This window comes from Megascapheus bottae, chromosome 21, assembly GCF_031878675.1.
Source record: "Megascapheus bottae isolate mThoBot1 chromosome 21, mThoBot2.hap1, whole genome shotgun sequence".
NCBI classification, from domain to species: domain Eukaryota; kingdom Metazoa; phylum Chordata; class Mammalia; order Rodentia; family Geomyidae; genus Megascapheus; species Megascapheus bottae.
In genome coordinates, this window is record NC_143529.1 from 35541895 (window position 1) to 35562962 (window position 21068).

Below are 21068 nucleotides of genomic sequence, written 5' to 3' on the forward strand. Positions count from 1 at the left end.
GGGCGCGCTTCCGCTTGCGTCATAACTCGGTGCCGCGGCCGGAAGGAACCTCGGCGGCTGCACAGACCCGCGCGGCTGGGGTGCTCCCGGGAGCTTCACTGCTTCACTGCTGCACTGCTGCGGAGAGCGGGGCCGTGAGCGATTAACGACGCTTTCGAAGCGCAGTTTGGGCTCTTGGGGCTGCGGCAAGTCGGGCGCTGAGGACTGGGCGACGATGGTCCCGGCGCCCGGGCGAGCGCTGGCGGGGCTGCTGCTCTGCTGGCTGTGCGTCCTGCCCCGGACCGAAGGCGGGAACGTGCTGGTGGTGCCCATGGAGGGCAGCCACTGGCTGAGCATGCGGGAGGTGGTGCGGGAGCTGCACGGCCGAGGCCACCGGGCCACGGTGCTGGTCCCCGCGGTGTTTGAGTTCGTGCGGGGAGAGGACTTCTTCACCCGGGCCGCCTACGCCGTGCCCTTCTCGAAGGAAGAGTATAGAGACCGCTACCTGAACCACCTCCACCACGTTCTGCAAGCAGGAAGCGTTTTCGAGTTGACTTACAAAACGACGTCAAATTGGAACAGGCTAGTAGATTTATTTGCGAGGTCTTGTGAGGCGCTGCTCCACGACAGACCCTTCCTCCGGCGTCTGAATTCCAGTGCCTTCGACGTGGTTTTGACGGATCCGGGTTACCCCTGTGGGGCAGTGTTGGCTATGTACCTGAAGGTGCCTGCTGTGTTTTTCCTGCGCTTCTTTATGTGTGACCTAGACTCTGAGGCCACACAATGTCCGAATCCGATTTCGTACATTCCTAAGTTAGCAACGATGCATTCAGACCGCATGACCTTCCTGCAGAGGGTCAAGAACGTAATGTTCTCCGGGTTATTCAGAACTTTTTGCCTTGCATTTTTTTCTCCGTATGCACGCCTTGCCTCTGAGCTGTTGCAGAGAGAGGTGTCCTTGGTGGATGTTTTCAGTCATGCGTCCGTGTGGCTGTTCAGAGGGGACTTTGTGTTGGACTACCCCAGACCCATCATGCCCAACATGGTCTTCATCGGGGGCATCAACTGTGCCAAACGGAAGCCACTCTCTCAGGTCTGTATTGATTTTTGTTTTTCCTGTTCCTGGGGGGTGAGCATTGCCCCTGAGCGCGCTCTACTACTTGACTAGTTCCTGGCCTTTTTATTTTTCTGAGTAGGTTTTTTTTTTTTTTAATTTGGGGGAGAGGGGCTAGCCCTGGGTTGTGTTCAGGGCCTGAGCACTGCCCTTGGGCTTTTTCCTCAAGGTTAGAGCTCTACCACTTGAGCCACAGCACCACTTCTGGCTTTTGTTTTCTATGTATGTGGTACTGAGGAATCGAACCCCGGTCTTCGTGCATGCTAGGCAAGCACTCTACCATTAGGCTAAACTCCGGGCCTTTCTGATTAGGTTTATTGGAGATGAGAGTTTCAACGAACTTTGCTGCCTAGACTGGCTTTGAATCATGATGCTCCTTAGTAGCTAGGATTACAGGCTTGAGCCACTGGTACCCCCCCCCCCCCCCCCATGTATTGATGTCTTGATCCAGCTCAAGTTCTAGGCAGAAGTTTTGTTTGTAAAGTTCTAGTTATCACTCATCTTTCCTAAGAGTTCTACCTCTCTTCCTAATAGTCTTTGATCATCTAAACACCGAAGGTTTTCACAGTTGTATATTCATTGTTGGCAGTGAGTCTGAAACAGGACTGAGGAACGGTGCCAGAAAGAAGCACAGGAACTGAGCTGGCCTGTCCCACAAGTACTGCTTTCAGATTTTAAGTACAAAGAGCAGAAACTAGCAAATTGCACTTGTGTTAGTGGTGCTGTCTTGGAAGGGAGAGATAATGCCCACAAGAGACCTAAGAACTGAAATCTAGTGTGTAGTTAGATGTTTCAGTGTGGACTGGCCACTTTTCAAGTACTCACCAGTGCTGTGTTGATAGTGGCAACTGTATGATTAATAGTTGTAATTATTCCAAGGTATTTCTAAGTTGTGTACTTTTAATTTTTCTATTTAGGCAAACAAAGCAAAAAAGAGTAAGGAATTCTACTTGGAGAAGTCCACTTCATGAAAGTATACTTTTTAGGGAGCTAAAAACAGAATAGCTTAGCTGGGTGTGGTGGCTCACGGCTGTAATTCTAGCTACTCAAGAGGCTGAGATCTGAGGATCAAGGTTCAAAGCCAGCCCAGGCACAAAAAGGACCTAAGACTCTTCTCCAATTAACCTCTAGAAAATGGGAAGTGGGGCTTGGCCCAAAGGTAGGGTGGTAGCCTTGAACTGAAGAGCTCAGGGACTGTGCTCAGGCTGAGTTCAAGCCTTATAACACCCCCCGCCCCACCACCACCACGCAAATATAAAAAAACAACAAAAAACAGATAGTTTTTGTATTTTATCATGAGTCCATAGACTGTTTCTCAGTCTAGTCACACTTGACATTTGACAACTGAAATTGTATTAAAGTGGTTTAATGAAAACTGGAAGAAGTTGAAGGCAATCTGTATTTATTGAAAAAGCCTAGTAAGAAAGTGAATTATAAATTTGTAGAATGGTAAGCAGATCCAAGTGATTGACCAAGAGGAGGAAGGTGTTAACACTGCTATTTTGGAGCCAGGTAGACAGGTAAAAAGATGTTTAGTGGTTATTAGAAAACACCATTGTTTCTTGTATTTCCTTTTATTGTGTGAGGTTAGCTGAATCCATCGATAATGCTTGGGCTATTTTCCAGCTGAGTGTCTGGTTGTGTGAATGTTTGGATTCTGCTCGGATGGCCTGTCTTTTGGCATCTGTGTGACTCTCCTTGCTTCGTGTACTCTAGGGAAAGTCATAATGGTTTTCAGAGGGGTCCATTTTAGTGGTGTCATGATGGTCATCTCCGCACTGGAAGAAATGCCTTTCATTTTTAATTCTGAAAGTCAACTAAACTTTTCTTAAAAATGGCCATATGTAGTCCTGTAGTTATTGATCCAATCCAATGTGCAATAATTTCAAGTTTGAAAATTGAGTATGATGCCTTATGCTGAACTGACCGACAAACTGCCCATTTACAGAAGCACAAGACATAGCAAAACAGGTTGTTGTGTTTGTTGTTAAAACTAGTGCGATAGCCAGAAATCCTTGACCTACAGTGTTGCCAATCACTTTACCTTTTTTTTGTGTGTGGGGGTCATGGGGCTTGAACTTGGCCTGGGTCAAGCCCCACTTGCCATTTTCTAGAGGTTAATTGGAGATAAGAGTCAGGTTCTTTTGTGACTGGGCTGGCTTTGAACCTTGATCCTCAGATTTCAGCCTCTTGAGTAGCTAGGATTACAGGTGTGAGCCACCTTGCCTGGCTCCCATTGATCTTTTTGCTAACTGTGTGTGTTGGTTTTGAGGCTTGAACTTGGGGATTGAGTGATGTCCCTGAGCTTTTTTGCTCAAGGCTGGTGCTCTACCACTTGAGCCATAGCTCCATTCTGGCTTTTTTCTTTTGGTGATTAATTGGAGATAAGACTCTCATGGACTTTCCTGTCTGAGCTGGGTTTGAACAGGGATCCTCAGATCTCAGCCTTCTGTATTACAGCATTACAGGCGTAAGCTACTGGTGAATGGCCTTGCTGACCATCTTTTAACCTACTGTGTAGAAACAAGCACAATTCTATCCTATCTAGATTGTCCATTTTTATACACAACCATGAAATTGGGCCTGCTTCTCATCCTTTAACTCTTGACTCATTACATCAGAGCCAAACTCACCACAGCAAACCACTTGAGTATTTTCACTAGTGGGAATTCCCTAGCCTGTGACAATGTGTTTCCAAAGCCTTGGTATCTGGTCTTATGTTGCTTTTTCTGTCTATATATCATATAAGAAGCAGCTACCAATATATCTCTGTAACTCTGATATGGTTTCTTTTTCTTTTTGTGCCTGTCCTGGGCCTTGAACTCAGGGCTTGAGCACTGTCCCCTTGGCTCTTCGGCTTTCTCAAGGCTAGAGCTCTACCACCTGAGCCACAGCACCATTTCTGGCATTTTTCTATGTATGTGGTACCGATGAATAGAACCCAGGTCTTTGTGCATGCTAGGTAAGCATTCACGACTAGGCTAAACTCCTGGCCCTCTGATGTGGTTTCAGTAGGTCCTATGAACACCTGTTGTACAGTGCCACAACCCATGTTTCTGCCATATGTTAGCATTTCATTCTGGATGGACCTCAAGGGGCTAAAGGATACCCAGATATACTCATAATTGAGGACAATGTAATTAGGCCCCATGACTTCTCGGCAGAGTTGACTTGTTGCACCCTTTACCAGTTTACTTGCCTTTCTTTGCTCTCTTTTTCAGTCTGCAGACTTGATCACAGGAAGGGGACATTCTGTGGTAGATTCTCACAAATCAATCATCCTCCAAATGGCTTACAGTGGGGGATAAGCTGTGTGAACAGAATCAACTTCCTCAGATGTGGATATGGTTCCTCATCCACTCAACATTTCAGGTGAAATCTTACTTTGGGCCAGAGACTGACATATGTTTAGGAATGGTAATGGTGAAGTTGGTGTAGCTCTGAGAAAAGTTTCTTTGCATTATCCAAGTGCCCCATAGATAAGAAATCAGGGTAGGGCTGTGTGCCATCCTGATATGGCTCCAGTAAACCACATGAACTTAATTACCTTGAATATTTTACCATCAGTTTTCCAGAGAACATTGTGCTAGTAAAACTACTTCACCTTTGTAGTCAAAACATAAAATGAAAATGCATGGATTTAAACGAGACATGATAATTTGACACACCAGCCTATAGTTAAGTTCACCTGCTTTGAGAAAAGGTAGATTTAATATTTTACTTCAATAATTCATCCTTTATCCTTGCATGCCTGCATTTATAAACAACCGAAAGCCAATGCCAATTTTTTTTTTTTTTGTCAGTTGTAGGACTTGAAATATGGGCATGGGTGCTGTCCCTGAGCTGTCTTCAGCTCAAGGCTACATCCCTACCACTGGGCCTGGGTGTTGTTCCCTAGATAAGGCTACAGCCTACCCCTTGAGCCAGAACCCCATTTCCTGGCTTCCAATGATTAACTGGAGATAAGAGTCTCAAGAACGTCAGTCCTCAGATCTCGGCCTCCTGAGTAGCTAGGATTATAGATGTGAGCTACCACCCGGGCAGGCAATTTTTTTTTTGCATTTTTTAATTGTAATTAGTAAAAGGGTTACATGATATTTGCCAGATAGAAGGTGCATTAATTCACATACATTGATACCCTTTCACATGTCTTGGTAGCCATTTCCCTCCCCCCCACACTCCCCACCCGTCTTGGTTTTCCCCCCTTCCCTATCAAATTTCAAATAACCAAATACAAATAAATTCAATATATCAGATAACAAAGTGAGATACTATAACAATATGAGATAACAATTTTTTAAAAAAATACATTCAATATGTTTACTTTCATGATGATTAAAAAACAAACAAAAGACAAAAACAAAGGTAAATGATTCCTGGTAAACTGACTGGCTAACCTTTCCCACCAAACTATGCATGGAAACTTCAGATTGGTGGTGGTATTTTCCCCAACTGCAGGAAATCCGAAACCTCCGCAAGACAATTAGGGGAGCAGGAAGAAGCCCGAATGGAATGTCAAGGTGAGAGGGAGCAGGCTGGTTATCATTTGCCTGCACCAAAAGGGCCCTTGTTGGCCAGTCTGGGGAAAGGAGCTTGTCAGGCTTAATTTAACCTAAACCCTGTGAAGTTTATTTCACTCTTGCAATCAAAACCTAGAGAAAACAAAAATGCACAATTCTAAACGAGAATTATGGTAATCACAGCCACGGGCATTCCATGACACCTCTTGTAGGTTCACCGCCTTTGAGAAAAGGTAGACTTAATGTTTTATTTCAACAATCTTCCCACTCTTCTTAAATACCAGCATTTGTATACAACTGAAAGACAGCTTCCATGTTTTTAAACCAGAACCCTCAATATTTTCACTTTCATTACCATTTAATAAAACAAAGGTAAATGACTCCTGGTAAGCTGACTAACCCTGCCCACCAAACTATACAGGGAAACTTCAGACTGGTGGTGGTATTTTCCCCAACTCCAGGAAATCCGCATCCTCGGCAAGACAATTAGGGGAGCAGGCAGAAACCCGACTCAAGTGTCAGAGCCCCTGCCCAACATGACTGGCAAGAAACTGCAAAGCGCAGCAACATGCATCTATCTATCCCAGCTGAAGACCAAGAGAGATCCTATTTGTGGGTTCCCAGCAAGAAGTCCTAATCAGCTTTAGCAAGAACTTTTTAATAAATTTTGGGTTACAGCTGTTGTGAAAGTAGAGATCACGTGGAATCTTTGAAAAAGCGTCCTGTCGGTTCCTCAACTTGTACTTTAAGGCAAAGGGAATCACTTGGTGTCGATGCGCAGCAACTGCTCCTGGCCATTTATTACGAGGGACTTGAGCCGTCCGTCTTCTTCCACTTCCACCCGCTCCTGGCCGTTCTCCACGATTCTCTTGGTGGTGATCTTCTTGCCATTTACGATTTCTGTGGAGGTGGACACGGACTTGAAGTTGCCTGCCCCGCCACTGCCACAGGACATGGAGAAGGAAGAAAGGCCGTCAGCCAGGGGCCCAAAGGATGTGAATCCCGAGTCGAAGGCCGAAAAGCCACCGCCAAACGCGGGGAACTGGGCGAAGGTGGAGAAGAGCGGCACGGACCCCCTGCCTCTGGTTCTGCTGCTCCGGGAGGTCCTGTGCCCCCCGAAAATGTTCTCCAGCGGGGCTCCGAAGAAGTCGAAGGAGAAGGGGTCCTGGCCCCCGAAGAACTCCCTGAAGACGTCGGCGGGGTCGCGGAAGCTGAAGACGCACTCGAAGGGGTCGTGGCAGGGGCGGCCCGCGGCGGCCCCGCCGTCCTCTCCGGCCTCGCCATAGCGGTCATAGACGCCGCGTTTCCTGGCGTCCGACAGCACCTCGTAGGCCTGGGCCACCTGCTTGAATCTCTTCTCTGCCTCCTCCTTGTTCTCCGGGTTCTTGTCGGGGTGCCACTTGAGCGCCAGCTTGCGGTAGGCCTTCTTGATGGCGTCGGTGGAGGCCTGCCGGGGCACGCCCAGCACCTGGTAGTAGTCCACCATGGTGGGGAAGAGGAGGGCGGGCAGGGCGCGGCCCTGGAGCCAGGGCAGGGCAAAGGCAGCTTCTGGGAGCCTGGCTGCGGGCCCAGGCTGTGGGCGGAGGCGGGGTGGCGCTCTTGTGACGTGGCCGCTTCTCATTGGCTGAGGCCGTCTGGGCTTCTCAGCCCAGAATGCAGTGCTGCAAAGGAGGAGGGGGAGGGTCGCCTCGTTGCCTAGTAACCATAGGCCTGGGGCCAAGGTAGGCCTTGCCCAAGCTGCCCACCCCGCCGCCCAGGCCTACTTGGAAGTCCCGTGTCTGTTGTCCCCGAGTAGTGTCCATGTTCAACCTGGAGACAGAGGGACAGACAGATAGCAGGGTGAATCTGAGTGTCTTAGAAAATACTCTCCTTCCCCTGCTGCTGCTGCTGCTGCTGCTGCTGCTGCTGCTGCTGCTGCTGCTGCTGCTGGTGGCTCATGCGAGTAATTTTAGCTACTTAGGAGCTTGAGATGTGATGGTGCAGGCTTAAAGGCCACCAGGCCTTGGGATGCGGGGATCACACATGTTCAGTTAACATAGTCCTTCCCAAGGAGTGCCTTTGGGGTAAAGTGTCAAGGGAGTTCTGTCAAGTAGTCATGGACTTTACGTTTATTAAAGCCATAAAAGCAATTCAGAGAGACCGTTGGGCACCATTTCATAGTACTGCTTATCTAGGTGCCCAGTGAAACTTGTTACACCCTGCTATTCACTTTTGGACCTGTAGATTTGATTTTGTATTACTCATGCTCTGTCTCCTAGTGAGATGACATGTGAGGGTGTGAAGGGAAATTAGACCAAGCCCTTTCTAGAAGAGATTAAATGTAACTTGAAGGAGCAAAAGTCTTATGGACTTAGGTCATCCATGTGCCATCAGAAAACTGAGGGATGAAAGACAATGGAAAGAGCTGCCTTAATGGAGGACATAGTGAGGGAAGAAGAAAAGGGATGCTGTGAGATTCTGGGGAGAAAGTGCTGGCACACCAAACCCATCTTCAGTGTGTTCTTATTACAGACGAAAGGTGTAATGTGTGGCGGAGAGGAGAGGAGAGATCCTTCATCTTCATCCTTTAGGTTGACTTAATGGACAGGACCAAGGTGCAGCTTCTGTGATGGCCTAGAACACTCAGGGCCAGGCCTGGGGGTGATGGCTCCCAGGAGCATGGGAGCCTGCCTTAGAGAAGGCTCTGAGTGCCTGAGGCTGCCTGAGCCTATTCAGTTCACCAGTGGTGAACCCTGTGAGAAATATCTGAATATCACAAATAGGGACACCAAGGTTCTGGTCAGCCCTTCTGTATCTCCTATACAAGAAGACAGAGGTTATGGTTAGCCCAGGACTAGTCAACTTTTACCACTCAAAGTGCCCAGTCCCCTGGTACTTTTCAGCTGTGAGCAACCTACCACATCACACCACCTTGTTAGTATCCCCAACATTCTTGGACACATGAAACTATTTAGAAGACTATGAGATTTGTTGGTTCCTTAAAACTTTGCAGCTGGAGAGACTTGCTGTACACAATGTCCTTTTCTCTAAGTGGATTTGTGATGGTGTATGAAAGCATGTGAGTGCATGTTAATAGATGTGTGCACATGTGGATGCATGTTTATGTACATATCCATACATGTCCCTGTACTTTTCTTGTGTTGGATTAGCTCATTACCTAGATTCTGTTTACCAAGAAATCCCAACGATAACCCTGTATAAAACTTTCCTCCTTTGTAAAGAATTAGGCTAGAGGAGATGCTACAAAACGACATCCCAGTAATTGGTGTCTTTATGTCATATATATCATTAACCACCTTGACTGAATGTATTTAACTCAGTGCAAAATTATCTAATCACTGAAGAACATGAGAAAAATGAACTGGAAATTTCCCATTTGGTTGTAGGAATTTGAAGCCTACATCAATGCCTCTGGAGAGCATGGGATCGTGATTTTCTCTTTGGGATCACTAGTCTCAGAGATTCCTGAGAAGAAGGCGATGGCAATTGCTGAGGCCCTGGGCCAAATTCCCCAGACGGTAAGGCCATTCTCTTTGACTCCATTGTATCTCACTACAAGGGAATTTTTAAGTCCACATACCTGGATCTAAATGAATTTCATCTTTTAGAATTAGGATTTAAGTATCCTTCAGAAGTTTTTTTTTGTTTTTTGTTTTTTTACATATAACTCAATTTTTAAACCAGGGTCTGCTATCTTTTTCTCTAGGAGAATCAAAAGTGTTAACTTTCAATTAAAAATCAATCTGATAGCTGGGTGTGGTGGCTCACACTTGCCATCCTGTTTCTGGTGGTGGGGGTGGGAGGGGATTCCATGTCCCACCAGAGTCCACCACTCAGAGACAGTCTCATGCAAAAAGATGAATTTATTGGGGAAGTGAACAATGAACTCACTGGCCCAGGACGCAGTGCAGACTTGGGAGCTAACACTTGTGACCCCGATAGCCTGTCCTGGCGGGGGTTTTTAAGCGCAAAAACCATGTGGTCAAGCCTGGCCACATGCAGGTGGCATACACAGAGATACTTCATAGTCATATCTGGCTAAAGGTAGGTAGCCAATAGAGTTACAGCCTGCCTCATTAGTAACTATCTGAACCAGCCTATCATTTTGGTTGGAATTGGGATTCATCACACGTGGATATTCTTTTCATGGGGGCCAAGGATAAGGCTGTTCCTTCTAGAAGGGCAATGGTGGCTGGGCTGGTTTTTTTTAAATGATGGTCAAGCAGGTTACACAGTCTTATCACAGCAAGGAGGGACTTTTTAAACAGTTTCATTGCAGAACAAGCCGGGATTTTCAAAAAGTTTCACAATGTACCTCTGGCAGCATTTAGAAGGCTGTAGAGAAGTTGACTATCAACAAGATTAGAGAGCTTACTGCCACTTCTCAGAATGGGGTAACTCCTGTCAGCCTTTTTGCTCTAGAATTTTACACCTTGAAAGACTCCCTTTCAATTCTAGCTTCCCAGGATGCTGAGATCGGAGGATAGTGGTTCAAAGCCAGCCTGGTAACTAAAGACTATGAGACTTATTATCTCCAGTTAATCACTTAAAAACTGGAACTGGTGCTGTGACTCAATGGGTAGGACAGTAGCCTTGTGCTGAAGAGCTCAGAGACAATGCCCAGGCCCAGGAGTAGGATGGTAGCCTTGAGCTGAAGAGTTCAGGGATAGCACCCAGGCCTAGACAACAACAAAAAAATGTATATGATAGGCTAGGAATTTGGCCTAGTAGTAGAATGCTTGCCTAGCATGCACGAAGACCAGGGTTTGATTTTCAATGTATATGATACCATATATATAGAAAAAGCTGTTAAGTGGTGTTATGCCTCAAATTGTAGAACTCTGGCCTTGAGAAAGCCCAAGGACAGTGAGTTCAAAGGCCCTGAGTTCAAAGCCAGGACTGGCAAAAAAAAATCAATATGATATTAATTCATGTTAAATGGGAATATGTCTCCAAAAATTACTCATTAGATCTATTCATGGTTGAGAATTCCCACCATCCCAGCCAACCTCTCCATGTTTGGAAGGCAATGAGGCCCTAGGAATGGTGGGGCAGGTCTGCAATTCTTGATGCCTGTTGGGCAGAAAGTACAATATTTCAAAAGTAAAAAGGATACGGTAGGTGTTGCCTGAAGTGATACAGTATTTGCTTTGCAAGCATAAAGCCCTTAGTTCAAACCTGAGTATTGAGTGAGAAGTCAGAAGCTTCCACCTGTACTCCTAGCTACTCTGGAGGCCGATATCTGGGATATCATAGCTCGAAGCCATCTAAAGCAGAAAAGTCTACAAAACAGCTTTTCCAGTTACCTAGCAGAGACCTTACTGAAGATGTGGTAGATCACCAGCCATCAGCAAGCCAAGCCTAGGCCCTGTGTTCAAACCTTGGTACCAGTAGTGTATCAGAGAATACACTGAGAATAATTTTAAAAGGCTACTAGTTAGAACACTGAATTTATTTCATATGTTTTTCTTGGATAGTGTTGTATCAACTTCTTTAATCTCTTGTTTCAAATGCAGAAAAGTCAAAAGACAACTGTTGTTGTATTCACACAACAAACAAGTATACTCTAAAGCATGAAGCCTCTGGTAACTCAGAAGCCTCTGAGTTACCAAACCTCTCCCACCTGTGTGGAGATTGTATGTAATCTGTTTACCTTGTGTGGTCTGGCTTTCTAGCTACTACAGCTTATGTTAAAGTCCATAGCTTTTTGTTAAACATTTTTTTTGGGGGGGGGGCGGTCCATCATGGGGCTTGAACCTCTGAGCTTGAGTGCTGTTCCTGAACTCTTCAGCTCAAGGCTCCCGCCCTACCCCTGGACCTGAGCATTGTCCCTGAGCTCTTTAGCTCAAGACTACCACTCTACCCCTTGAGCCAGAGTACCTCTTCCAGTTTTCTGGTGATTAAATGGAGATAAAAGTTTCATGGACTTTAGTGTGGAGGCTGGCTTTGATGGCTTTGAACCATTCCTCAGATCTCAGCCTCTAGAGTAGCTAGGATTATAGGCATGAGCTACTATGCCTGGTTTAAACCTTCTTCTTTTTGTCTCTGCAAGGTCCTATGGAGATATGCTGGAAGCCAACCGTCAAATCTTGCCAACAACACGATACTTGTCAAGTGGTTACCCCAAAATGAGCTGCTGGGTATGCTTGTAGAATTTGCTTTGTAGGTCAGTCCAGTGTTAAATTAAGAAAATGGCCTAGGGCTGGGAGTTTGACCTAGTGGTAGAGTGCTTGCCTAGCATGCACGAAGACCTACGATCAATCTCTCCATACCACATACAGGAAAAAAAAAAGCCGGAAGGGGTGCTGAGGCTCAAGTGGTAGAGTGCTAGCCTTGAGGAAAAAGCCCAAGGATAGGGCTCAGTCCTGAGTTCATGCCCCAGGACTGGCAAAACAAACAAAGAAAATGGTCTAGGTATGAGTGTTAAAAAAGGATTGTTGGCACAGTTATAATCTAGCTACAGGAGGCTGAGATCTGAGGACATGGTTCAAAGCCAGCTCAGAAAAGAGAGTCTAGAAGACCATTATCTCCAAATCTTATCTCTCTCTCTCTCTCTCTCTCTCTCTCTCTCTCTCTCTCTCTCTCTCTCTCTCTCTCACACACACACACACACACACACATGCACACATGCATGCTCGCACGCACAATTGTTTAGCCTGAACATACTGTGGCCAGAATATCCCATATGACTTTTTATCTGGGAGGTGTGTGTCATTTATTTTTTTTTTCTGGTATGTCTCCAGGGGCATTTGGGGACATCTACAAATTTTCAGGTTGCTTTCAGAATCCTAACAGTGTCAGATTAGGAAACTCAACTAGACTGTTAGTAACCCTCCCTGTTTGCTTCTCAGGCCACCCAAAGACCCGGGCATTTGTCACTCACTGTGGCTCCCATGGCATTTATGAAGCTATATGCAATGGCGTCCCCATGGTGATGATGCCCTTGATGGGTGACCAGATGGACAATGCAAAGCGCATGGAGACCCGTGGGGCTGGTATAACCCTGAATGTCTTTGAAATGACTTCTGATGATATAGCAAAGGCACTCAAAGCAGTCATCAATGACAAAAGGTAAGAGAAAGGGTAAAGAGGTAGGGTTAGAGCTGTGACTCTAATGGTAGACAGCCTGCCTAGCAAATGAAAGGCCCTGAGTTTAAATCCCGGTGTTGCAAAAAATAAACACATAAGAAAAATACTACCTGTAATTTGACATTAACACTAATGGTAGACATTCTAATGTGAAAACAAATATGTAAAAAGAGACTTATACTAAAGTAATCTCCAATACTAAAGTATTTGGAGATTAATATTACTTGAAAAAAATGACATTTCAGTTCCTGTGCAATTTATCATAGAATAAATTTAATATTTTATTTTCCCTAGTAGATACTTTAGTTTTTAATAAAATATTACCAGAATAGAATGTAAAAAATTCTGGCAAAGAGAAAGAGTTTGAAAAGAAGCATAGTATCCACAACACAGAACAAGCCAGTATCTCTTTCCCTGTCCTGGGACCCGTGAGAACTTTTCACCATGAGGCTGTGTAAATGTGGGTGTCAGAAGCCAGCACAGACCACAACATAGAATCGTGTATCTTTGTTCAAAAAGTGGTCTGGACATTTCAGAACTCAAAATGTATCAGATTCTCCTGATCTCTGTGAAGTTTAGTGCACTGCTATCCAGCTTGCTGGTAATTATTAGATCATTACCTCTGGAGCAGGAGAGGCTCGGGGTGCCTATGAGTGTATACACGTGTGTGTGTGTGTGTGTGTGTGTGTGTGTGTGTGTGTGTGTACGTACATAGGAGTTTTACGTGTGTTGTCTTAGTCTGCTTTCTTTATTTGTGTGTGCCAATACTGAGAGGCTTGGGCTTCTGCTTGCCCTTTCCTACTCAGGGCTGGCATTCTACCACTTTAAGCCATGCCTTCAGTTCCTTTATTCTATTTTCTGTTGCATTAAGAATACCTGAGATTCAATGATACACGGATAGACGTTTGCTTTCTCATAGTTCTGGAAGCTGTCATATGCAAGATGGGGTTGTCACATTCAGTGGATTCTCATAACTTTTTTTTTGTGTGTGTGCCAGTCCTGGGGCTTGAACTCAGGGCCTGGGCACTGTCCTTAGACACTTTTTGCTCAAGGCTAATGCTCTGCCACTTCTGGCTTTTTCTGTGTATGTGGTACCAAGGAAACAAACCTAGTTCATTGTGCATGCTCTGTGAGTACCCGGCCTCTTTCATAACTTTTTATAAAAATAGAAGGGCATGAGTGTTAGTGTGTAAGTGGCAACTCTATTCTCACTTTTATTACAACATACTTTCACAGTAATTCATCTAGTCCCATGAGAAAGGCGTTAATCCCTCTAGTAAATTCTTAAATACTGCACCACCACTCAGTACCATTGCATTGGGAATTAAAATTCCAGTGCATGATGGGGAGGGGATGGAGGAAGGCAGCGTCTAACCCATAGTTGCTTCCTTTTGAAAGAGACATTAGGCAGGAGGAGACACAGGAACAATGGCAGGACACAGGGAGAAACCACACTAAGCAATAGAGGTGCTGTGTGTGGTCTTGTGGGTGGAAACAAAAGACCGATGTCATTCTTTCTGGTGGAAGCATAGAACTGTACTGTGTATAAATACCTCCTCCTTCTCCTCTTCCCCCTCCTCTTCCTCCTCCTCTTCCCCCTCCTTTTCTTCCTCCTCCCCCTCCTCCTCCTCTTCCCCCTCCTTCTCTCCCTCTTCTCCCTCCTCCTCTCCTTCCTCCTCTTCCTCCACCTTCCTCCTCTTCCTTCTCCTCTCTCCTCCTTTTCCTCCACCTCCTCTTCCTCTTCATTTTTTTTTTTTTGTCAATCATGGGGTTTGAATTGTGGGCCTGGGCTCTCTCCCTGAGCAATTCAGTATTGCTCTACCACATTAAGCCACGATGCCACTTCCAGTTTTCTGGTGGCTAATTGGACATAAGAGTCTCAGGGTGGCTTTGAACTGTGACCCTCAGATCTCAGCCTCCTGAGTAGCTAGGATTACAGGTGTGAGTCACCAGTTTTTGTCACCACATCTGCTTGAACCTTCATCTACTAAGGGGCTAAGATATGGGTTGGTCCTATCTTAGCTATGGTAAATAATGCTGTAGTGAACATGGTTGTGCTGGTAGCTTTAGTGTGGCCTTGTTTGTGGTTGTTTAGGTAAATACCCAGGAGTAGAATTTCTGGGTTATAGGAGAGCTCTATGTTTAGTCTATTGAGAAACATTCATATTGCTTTCCAGAGTGGTGGGACCAGTTTACATTCCCACCAACAGTGTAGTAATGTTCCCTTTTGGCTATATCACTGCCAGCATCTGTTGTTATTCGATTTCTTGATAATGGCCATTCTAACTAGGATAAAGGAGAGTCTCAATATTTTGTTTTGTATTTTTTCATATAAAAAGGTGAATTTATTGGGAAAGTAGATGGTGAACTGACCGGCCACGGACACAGTACAGACTCAGGAACTGACACTGTGACACCGAGCGGCTCTCACGCTGGTTTTTCAAGGGCAAAACCCATGTGGTCGAACCTGGCCACACACAGGTGGCCAACGGGATAGTTACATACACAGAGGGACCACAGCCAACTTCAGCCACACGCAGCCAACAGGCTTACAGCCTAGTGTTTGAATTTACCTATCACCTAAGTTGGAGTTGGCACGCAAATTGGGCAGGTCTCCACACCAAGCAGGTACCCCCCTCCCCACCCACCCAAGCGGATATCCCTCCTCATGGGGGGTGGGGATAAGGTTGCCCCTCACTAGAAGGGCAGAAGTGGCTGGGCTGCTTTACCATTGTTGACCTTCCTCAATGGGGCGGGGAACTCTTAGGCATTCAGGATGACGCCAGTCCCTGCTCCCTTTAACAGTTAATGGGATGGTTGTTTCTTTAGAGATTTGTTTTTTGGGAATTTCATTTCTTGAGCTGTAAGTACATTTTTGATATGAGACCCTTGTCTGTTGTATGATTAGTGAAGATCTTCTCCATATATATTTTTTGGGGGTGGGGTCATGGGGTTTTAACTTGGCCTGGGCGCTGTCCCTGAACTCTTCAGCTCAAGGCTACTGCCCTGCCCCTGGGCCTGGGTATTGTCCCTGAGCTCTTCAGCTCAAGGATACCACCCTACCCTTGAGCCAAGCCCCACTTCCCATTTTCTAGAGGTTAATTGGAGATGTGTCTCAGGTCCTTTTGTGCTCCAGCTGGCTTTGAACCTTGATCCTCAGATCTCAGCCTCCTGAGTAGCTAGAATTACAGGTGTGAGCCACCATATGCAGCTATGTCTATGATATTCTTTTTTTCTTTTTTCTTTTGCCAGTCCTGGGGCTTGAACTCAGGGCCTGAGCACTGTCCTTGGGCTTTCTCAAGGCCAGCATTCTACCACTTGAGCCACACCACCACTTCTGGCTTTTTCTATGTATGTGGTACCAAGGAATCGAACCCGAGTCTTCATGCATGCTAGGCAAACAATCTACCACTAGGCCACATTCCTGGCCCCTATCTGTGATATTCTTAACAGGGGATCTTAACCCAATTGCTAAGTGTATAGACCTATTTATAACGAAGCATATCAACATGAACTCCAAGACATGGAAACAAGAGGTTCTTACTATGTCCTGTATATAGTTCCCCCCCCCCTTAGTTTTCTGTACCTTGGGTCCTGTGTATAAGATTATTTGAGCCCAATGGCCTGAAATCCTAGCTACTTAGAAGGCTGAGATCTGAGGATGATGGTTCAAAGCCAGCCCGGGCATGAATGTTTTTGAGAGTTTTATCTCCAGTTAATCGCCAGAAAACTAGAAGTGACACTGTGGTTCAAGTGGTAGAGCACTAGCCTTGAGCTGAAGAGCTCAGGTACAATGCCCAGGCCCCAGAATTCAAGCCCCACGACTGAATAAAAAAATTATTTCATCTGTGGAAGATAAAAGGAATCACAAAAACAGATCGATGCTACATTGACATTCACTTGATACTATGTTGTTGGAAATGAACCTTACAACTTGGGCAGGAGGGGAGTATAGAAGAGTAAGCAGGAGAAAATGAGAGATGGGGTAACAGTGTTTAAAAACAAATGTACTGATTACCGTACTTATGTAACCCCCCCATGTTTACCATCATATATATATATATATATATATTTATTTTACAAAGGCCAAATAACCTTAATATAACAAGCCTTGAAGCCCACTGGGATTAGGGGAGGAGCTCATCTCTTGTTCCCATTGGCTCCTGGTGTCCGGATTTCAGTTCTCACAGCACAGCACCTGACTTCTTCCAGGTTCTGATGAAAGTCATTGTTGAGTTTCACATTATAAATATAATTTAGATCCTTTCTTCAATTTTGTTCTTCTTCTTGATACCTAAAACTGACCTTATTGTTTAAGTTCACCTATTTGTTTTGACCCTATCTCATTTCCTCTGCAAATCTTCATATTTCCAAACTCTTAACTTAGGCCAAAATTCAACATTGGTTTATGCAGACAACCAAACCATAATAGGTGCTCAATACATGTTGAATAAGTGACTGAAACTTCTAAGAAAACCTGTCATAAAAGAAGACTTTGTGGCTGGGCTCAGGTGATTGATGCCTGTAATCCTACATACTCAGAAGGCTGAGATCGGAGGATCACACTTCAAAGTCAGTGCAGACATATCTATGAGACCTTTATGTCCAAGTAACCACCAAAAGCAAAACTACCACACACAACAAGTGGAGCTGTGGCTCAAGTTATAGTTCCAGACTTGAATGGAAATGTTAATGGACAGCGCCCAGGCCCCAAGTACAAGTCCCAGTACTCACAACAAAGGAACACCATAAGAAAGGAAATGGTAGCTATACCCAAATAATATTAATATATTGTAATTAAGATTCCAGATTGTAGGCAAGTTTAAAGACACAAATTACCTTAGTCTTTCCTCTTTCATTTTGATTTTCTTCATTTTCTCTTTCTCCTCTTCTCTACTTCCTCCTTCTAGTGTGTCCTCACCAGCAGTTGAAATGTCAGTGCATTTTAGATTTAATTGTTGTGATTCAGCTGCCAGCTCTGTCTGAAATTAACAGGAATCATTTGGCATAGACAAGATTCATAAACTAAATTCCATACTGTGTGGCTTGTTGTCTCAAGGAGTCGAGTGAAAGTATGACATGATCTTGGAATTACTGACCTATTTTCTTCTCAAGGAGTTGAGTGGCTTTGGTAGTTTGGTAGTCGCTTTTGGTAGTGGAGTGGCTTGCTGGTACTTTGCAACTTCAAATAGCAGGCCATTTATAACTTCAGACATATAAATTTTTCCTTTATTTTACTGTAAAGAACATGCATTTGTTTTCTCTCTTGTTACAAAATACAGTGCAGTTTCCTACAGAACTCTAAATTCATTCTTCTTTTTTTTTTTTTTTTTTTTTTTTTTTTTTTTTTTTTTTTTTTTTTGCCAGTCCTGGTCTTGAGCTCAGGGCCTGAGCACTGTCCTTGGGTTTTCTCAAGGCTAGAGCTCTACCACTTGAGCCTCAGCACCACTTCCGGCTTTTTTCTATGTATGTGGTACCGAGGAATCGAACCCGGGTCTTCATGCATGCTAGGCAAGCACTTTAACCACTAGGCCAAACTCCCGGCCCCTCTAAATTCATTCTTATGAAGCATGTTTAATCCAGTTTCCCACAAAACTATTACTAACAACAGAGTAGGAAGAAAGAATTATAAACTTACAAATTATTTTTACTTCATTTCCTTTTCTCTGTATTTCTCTTATCTTTCTGTTCCTTACCATCCTCCTCCCTCATGTCATATCCTCCCTTCATTTCCACCTCCTCTTTGTCCTTTTTTTTTTTTTAACAAGAACATGTACGAAGTGTGTGTGTGTGTGTGTGTGTGTGTGTGTGTGTGTGTGTGTGTGTGTGTGTATTGTGTGTGTGTGTGTGTTCTGGTTATAATATAAACACATGCCTCCCCTGGTTGAGAAACCCTGGCAGCCTCCCTGGTGGGAAGCCAACAGAGGAGCACGGTGCATTACATGGTGCTCCCGCATTCACCTCCCTGCTCCCTGTCCTTGTGTCCAGCTACAAGGAGAACATCATGCACCTGTCCAGCCTTCACAAGGACCGGCCCATAGAGCCCCTGGACCTGGCTGTGTTCTGGGTGGAGTACGTGATGAGGCACAAGGGGGCGCCACACCTGCGGCCTGCAGCCCACGACCTCACCTGGTACCAGTACCACTCCTTGGATGTGATTGGCTTCCTCCTGGCCATCCTGCTGGCAGTGGCCCTCACCATCTTTAAATGCTGTGCCTTTGGCTGTCGGAAGTGCTTTGGGAAGAAGGGGCGAGTGAAGAAACCCCACAAGGCCAAGGCCCACTGAGAAATATTGGGAAATAAAGGGAAAATTTAATGTATTCCAGTAAGCACATTACTTTAAGAAAAATAATCCAATCATTGGTCAGAATTCATATTGTGAATATTATTAAATGTGAACTGTATCACTATTATCTTTAATCTGAAGTACACTTGTTAAATGACTTAAGGAAGGGTTGCAGTTTCATTAATTTTCTTCGTAATAAGTGGGACCTCTTATACAAGACAGAATTTGGAGGTTGTCCTGTGATTCTCTGCACTGTTTCTTTTTTTTTTTTTCTTTTTCCTGTAGATTGTGGGGCTTGAACTCTAGGCCTGGGTGCTATCCCTGAGCTCTTCAGCTCAAGGCTAGTGCTCTACCACTTGAGCCACAGAACCACTTGTTGCTCTGCATTTTGGATGATGGATTTTACATTGTCCTCATCCCTAATTTCTCTAGAATCATAGTCCCTTCTGCAATATTTTGTTCTTTTTGTGTTCATGCTTCATAGATGTCATGTGGCGTGTTTGTAGAAGGAAACCTTGTGGCCTTTCGGGTGTACTGATAGCACTGACTGACCTAGAGACCTTGGGAACAGTGTACAGTTTTTACCTTGGGGAGGAGAATGAAAAGAAAGATGGTAACCAGGCTTTGGTGGTTCATGACTGTACTCCAAGCTACTCAGGTGGCTGAGATCTGAGGACCGTGGTTCAGAGCCTGCCTAGGCACTAAAGTCCGAGAGAGTCTTATCTCCAGTTAATCACCAGAAAACCAAAAGTGGTTCAAAATAATAGAGCTCTAGCCTTGAGCTGAAAAGTACAGGGGCAGCACTTAAGACCAGAGTTCAAGCTCCACAACCAACAGCAAAAACAAACAAATAAACAAACAAGAAACATGATATAAAATTGATGTTATGTATTTTGAGATTGTGTCACATGGTCTGACAGATTTGCCTAACATAGTGTTGAGCACATATATTTTCTCTTTCTGTAGGCTCTTCAGCTACAGAAGAGCCACAATGCCACTTCCGGTTTTCTGGTGGCTAATTGGAAATAAGAGTCTTTTTGCCTGGGCTGGCTTTGAACCACAATCTTAAGATGTCAGCTTCCTGAGTAGCTAGGATTACAGGTGTGAGGCACTAGCACTTCGCTCTACTTCTTGCTTTTTTTGTTTTTGTAGCACTGATGAATTGAACCCAGGGCTTCACGCATGCTATGAAAGCATACTACTGCTAAGTCACCTTTCCAGCCCGGAACTTTTTAATAAATATTTTTTTAAAATCTTGTTGGTGTTTTTTTTCTGCATTGATATTACATTTACTGGGAAATTGTACTGTTTAATTCTGAAAGTAATGTATGATTATGACAAAATTAGCAAGAGATTCTCACACATGTACACTGCATGTGCACAAGTACACACACAAAATAAGAATCACCTGTAGTTGCATTGCCCAAAAATAACCACTGTTACTGTATAGTGTTAGATTGTAATGTGTTCCAAGGTCTCTGTGGAAGGTTTGGTCTTGTTTATTTCCTAGTAAGTTCCCATAGAGGCAGTGCAGGAACTCAATAAAGGGACAGTACTGAAGAGAGGTTGTGTTTATGAGCATACCGCATGTGCATCAAACATTGTCATAAACAGGAGAAAACACGTTAATTAATTTTGGACAATCAGTAGCCCTCAGCCCCCCCCCCCCATTTTTGGTGCCAGTCCTGGGGCTTTGCACTGCCCTTAAGCTTTCTCAAGGCTAGCACTCTACCACTTGACCCACAGAACTACTTCCAGCTTTTTTCTGTGTATGTGGAGGAATAAAACCCAGGGCTTTGTGTATGCTAGGCAAGCACTGTATCACTAGGCCACACTCCTGACCCTCAATAATCTATTTATTTATTTGTTTGTTTGTTTGTTTATTTGTGGTACTGGGGTGTGAACCTCAGGGTTTTCTTCTTGCTGGGCAGGTAGTCTACCTCTGAGCCATGCTTCTGGCAGGAAGACCCATCATTTCTTGATCTCATTGTCCTAATGCCTTTTCTAGTGAACACATTCAATGTAACATTGCGTTTTGAGCTCTTGCTTACACACTTTATATAACTTTAAAAGATAGTTC

General features: G+C 44.7%; 2 protein-coding genes across 2 annotated transcripts; one reads left to right on the forward strand and one right to left on the reverse strand.

Moving 5' to 3' along the window:
- The first annotated feature begins 188 nt into the window (after nt 1–188).
- LOC150048955 (UDP-glucuronosyltransferase 1-2-like) lies at nt 189–20245 on the forward strand. Its single transcript, XM_090355081.1, has 5 exons — nt 189–1072; nt 9000–9131; nt 11666–11753; nt 12465–12684; nt 18691–20245. The coding sequence occupies exons 1-5, from the start codon at nt 215–217 to the stop codon at nt 18986–18988; spliced, it is 1596 nt and encodes a 531-aa protein (XP_090211207.1). The 5' UTR covers nt 189–214; the 3' UTR covers nt 18989–20245.
- On the reverse strand, nt 6251–7207 carry LOC150048956 (dnaJ homolog subfamily B member 3-like). The gene has a single exon (XM_090355082.1). It carries the CDS (start codon nt 7097–7099, stop codon nt 6374–6376), a length of 726 nt encoding a protein of 241 aa, XP_090211208.1. The 5' UTR covers nt 7100–7207; the 3' UTR covers nt 6251–6373.
- Nucleotides 20246–21068: the final 823 nt, after the last annotated feature.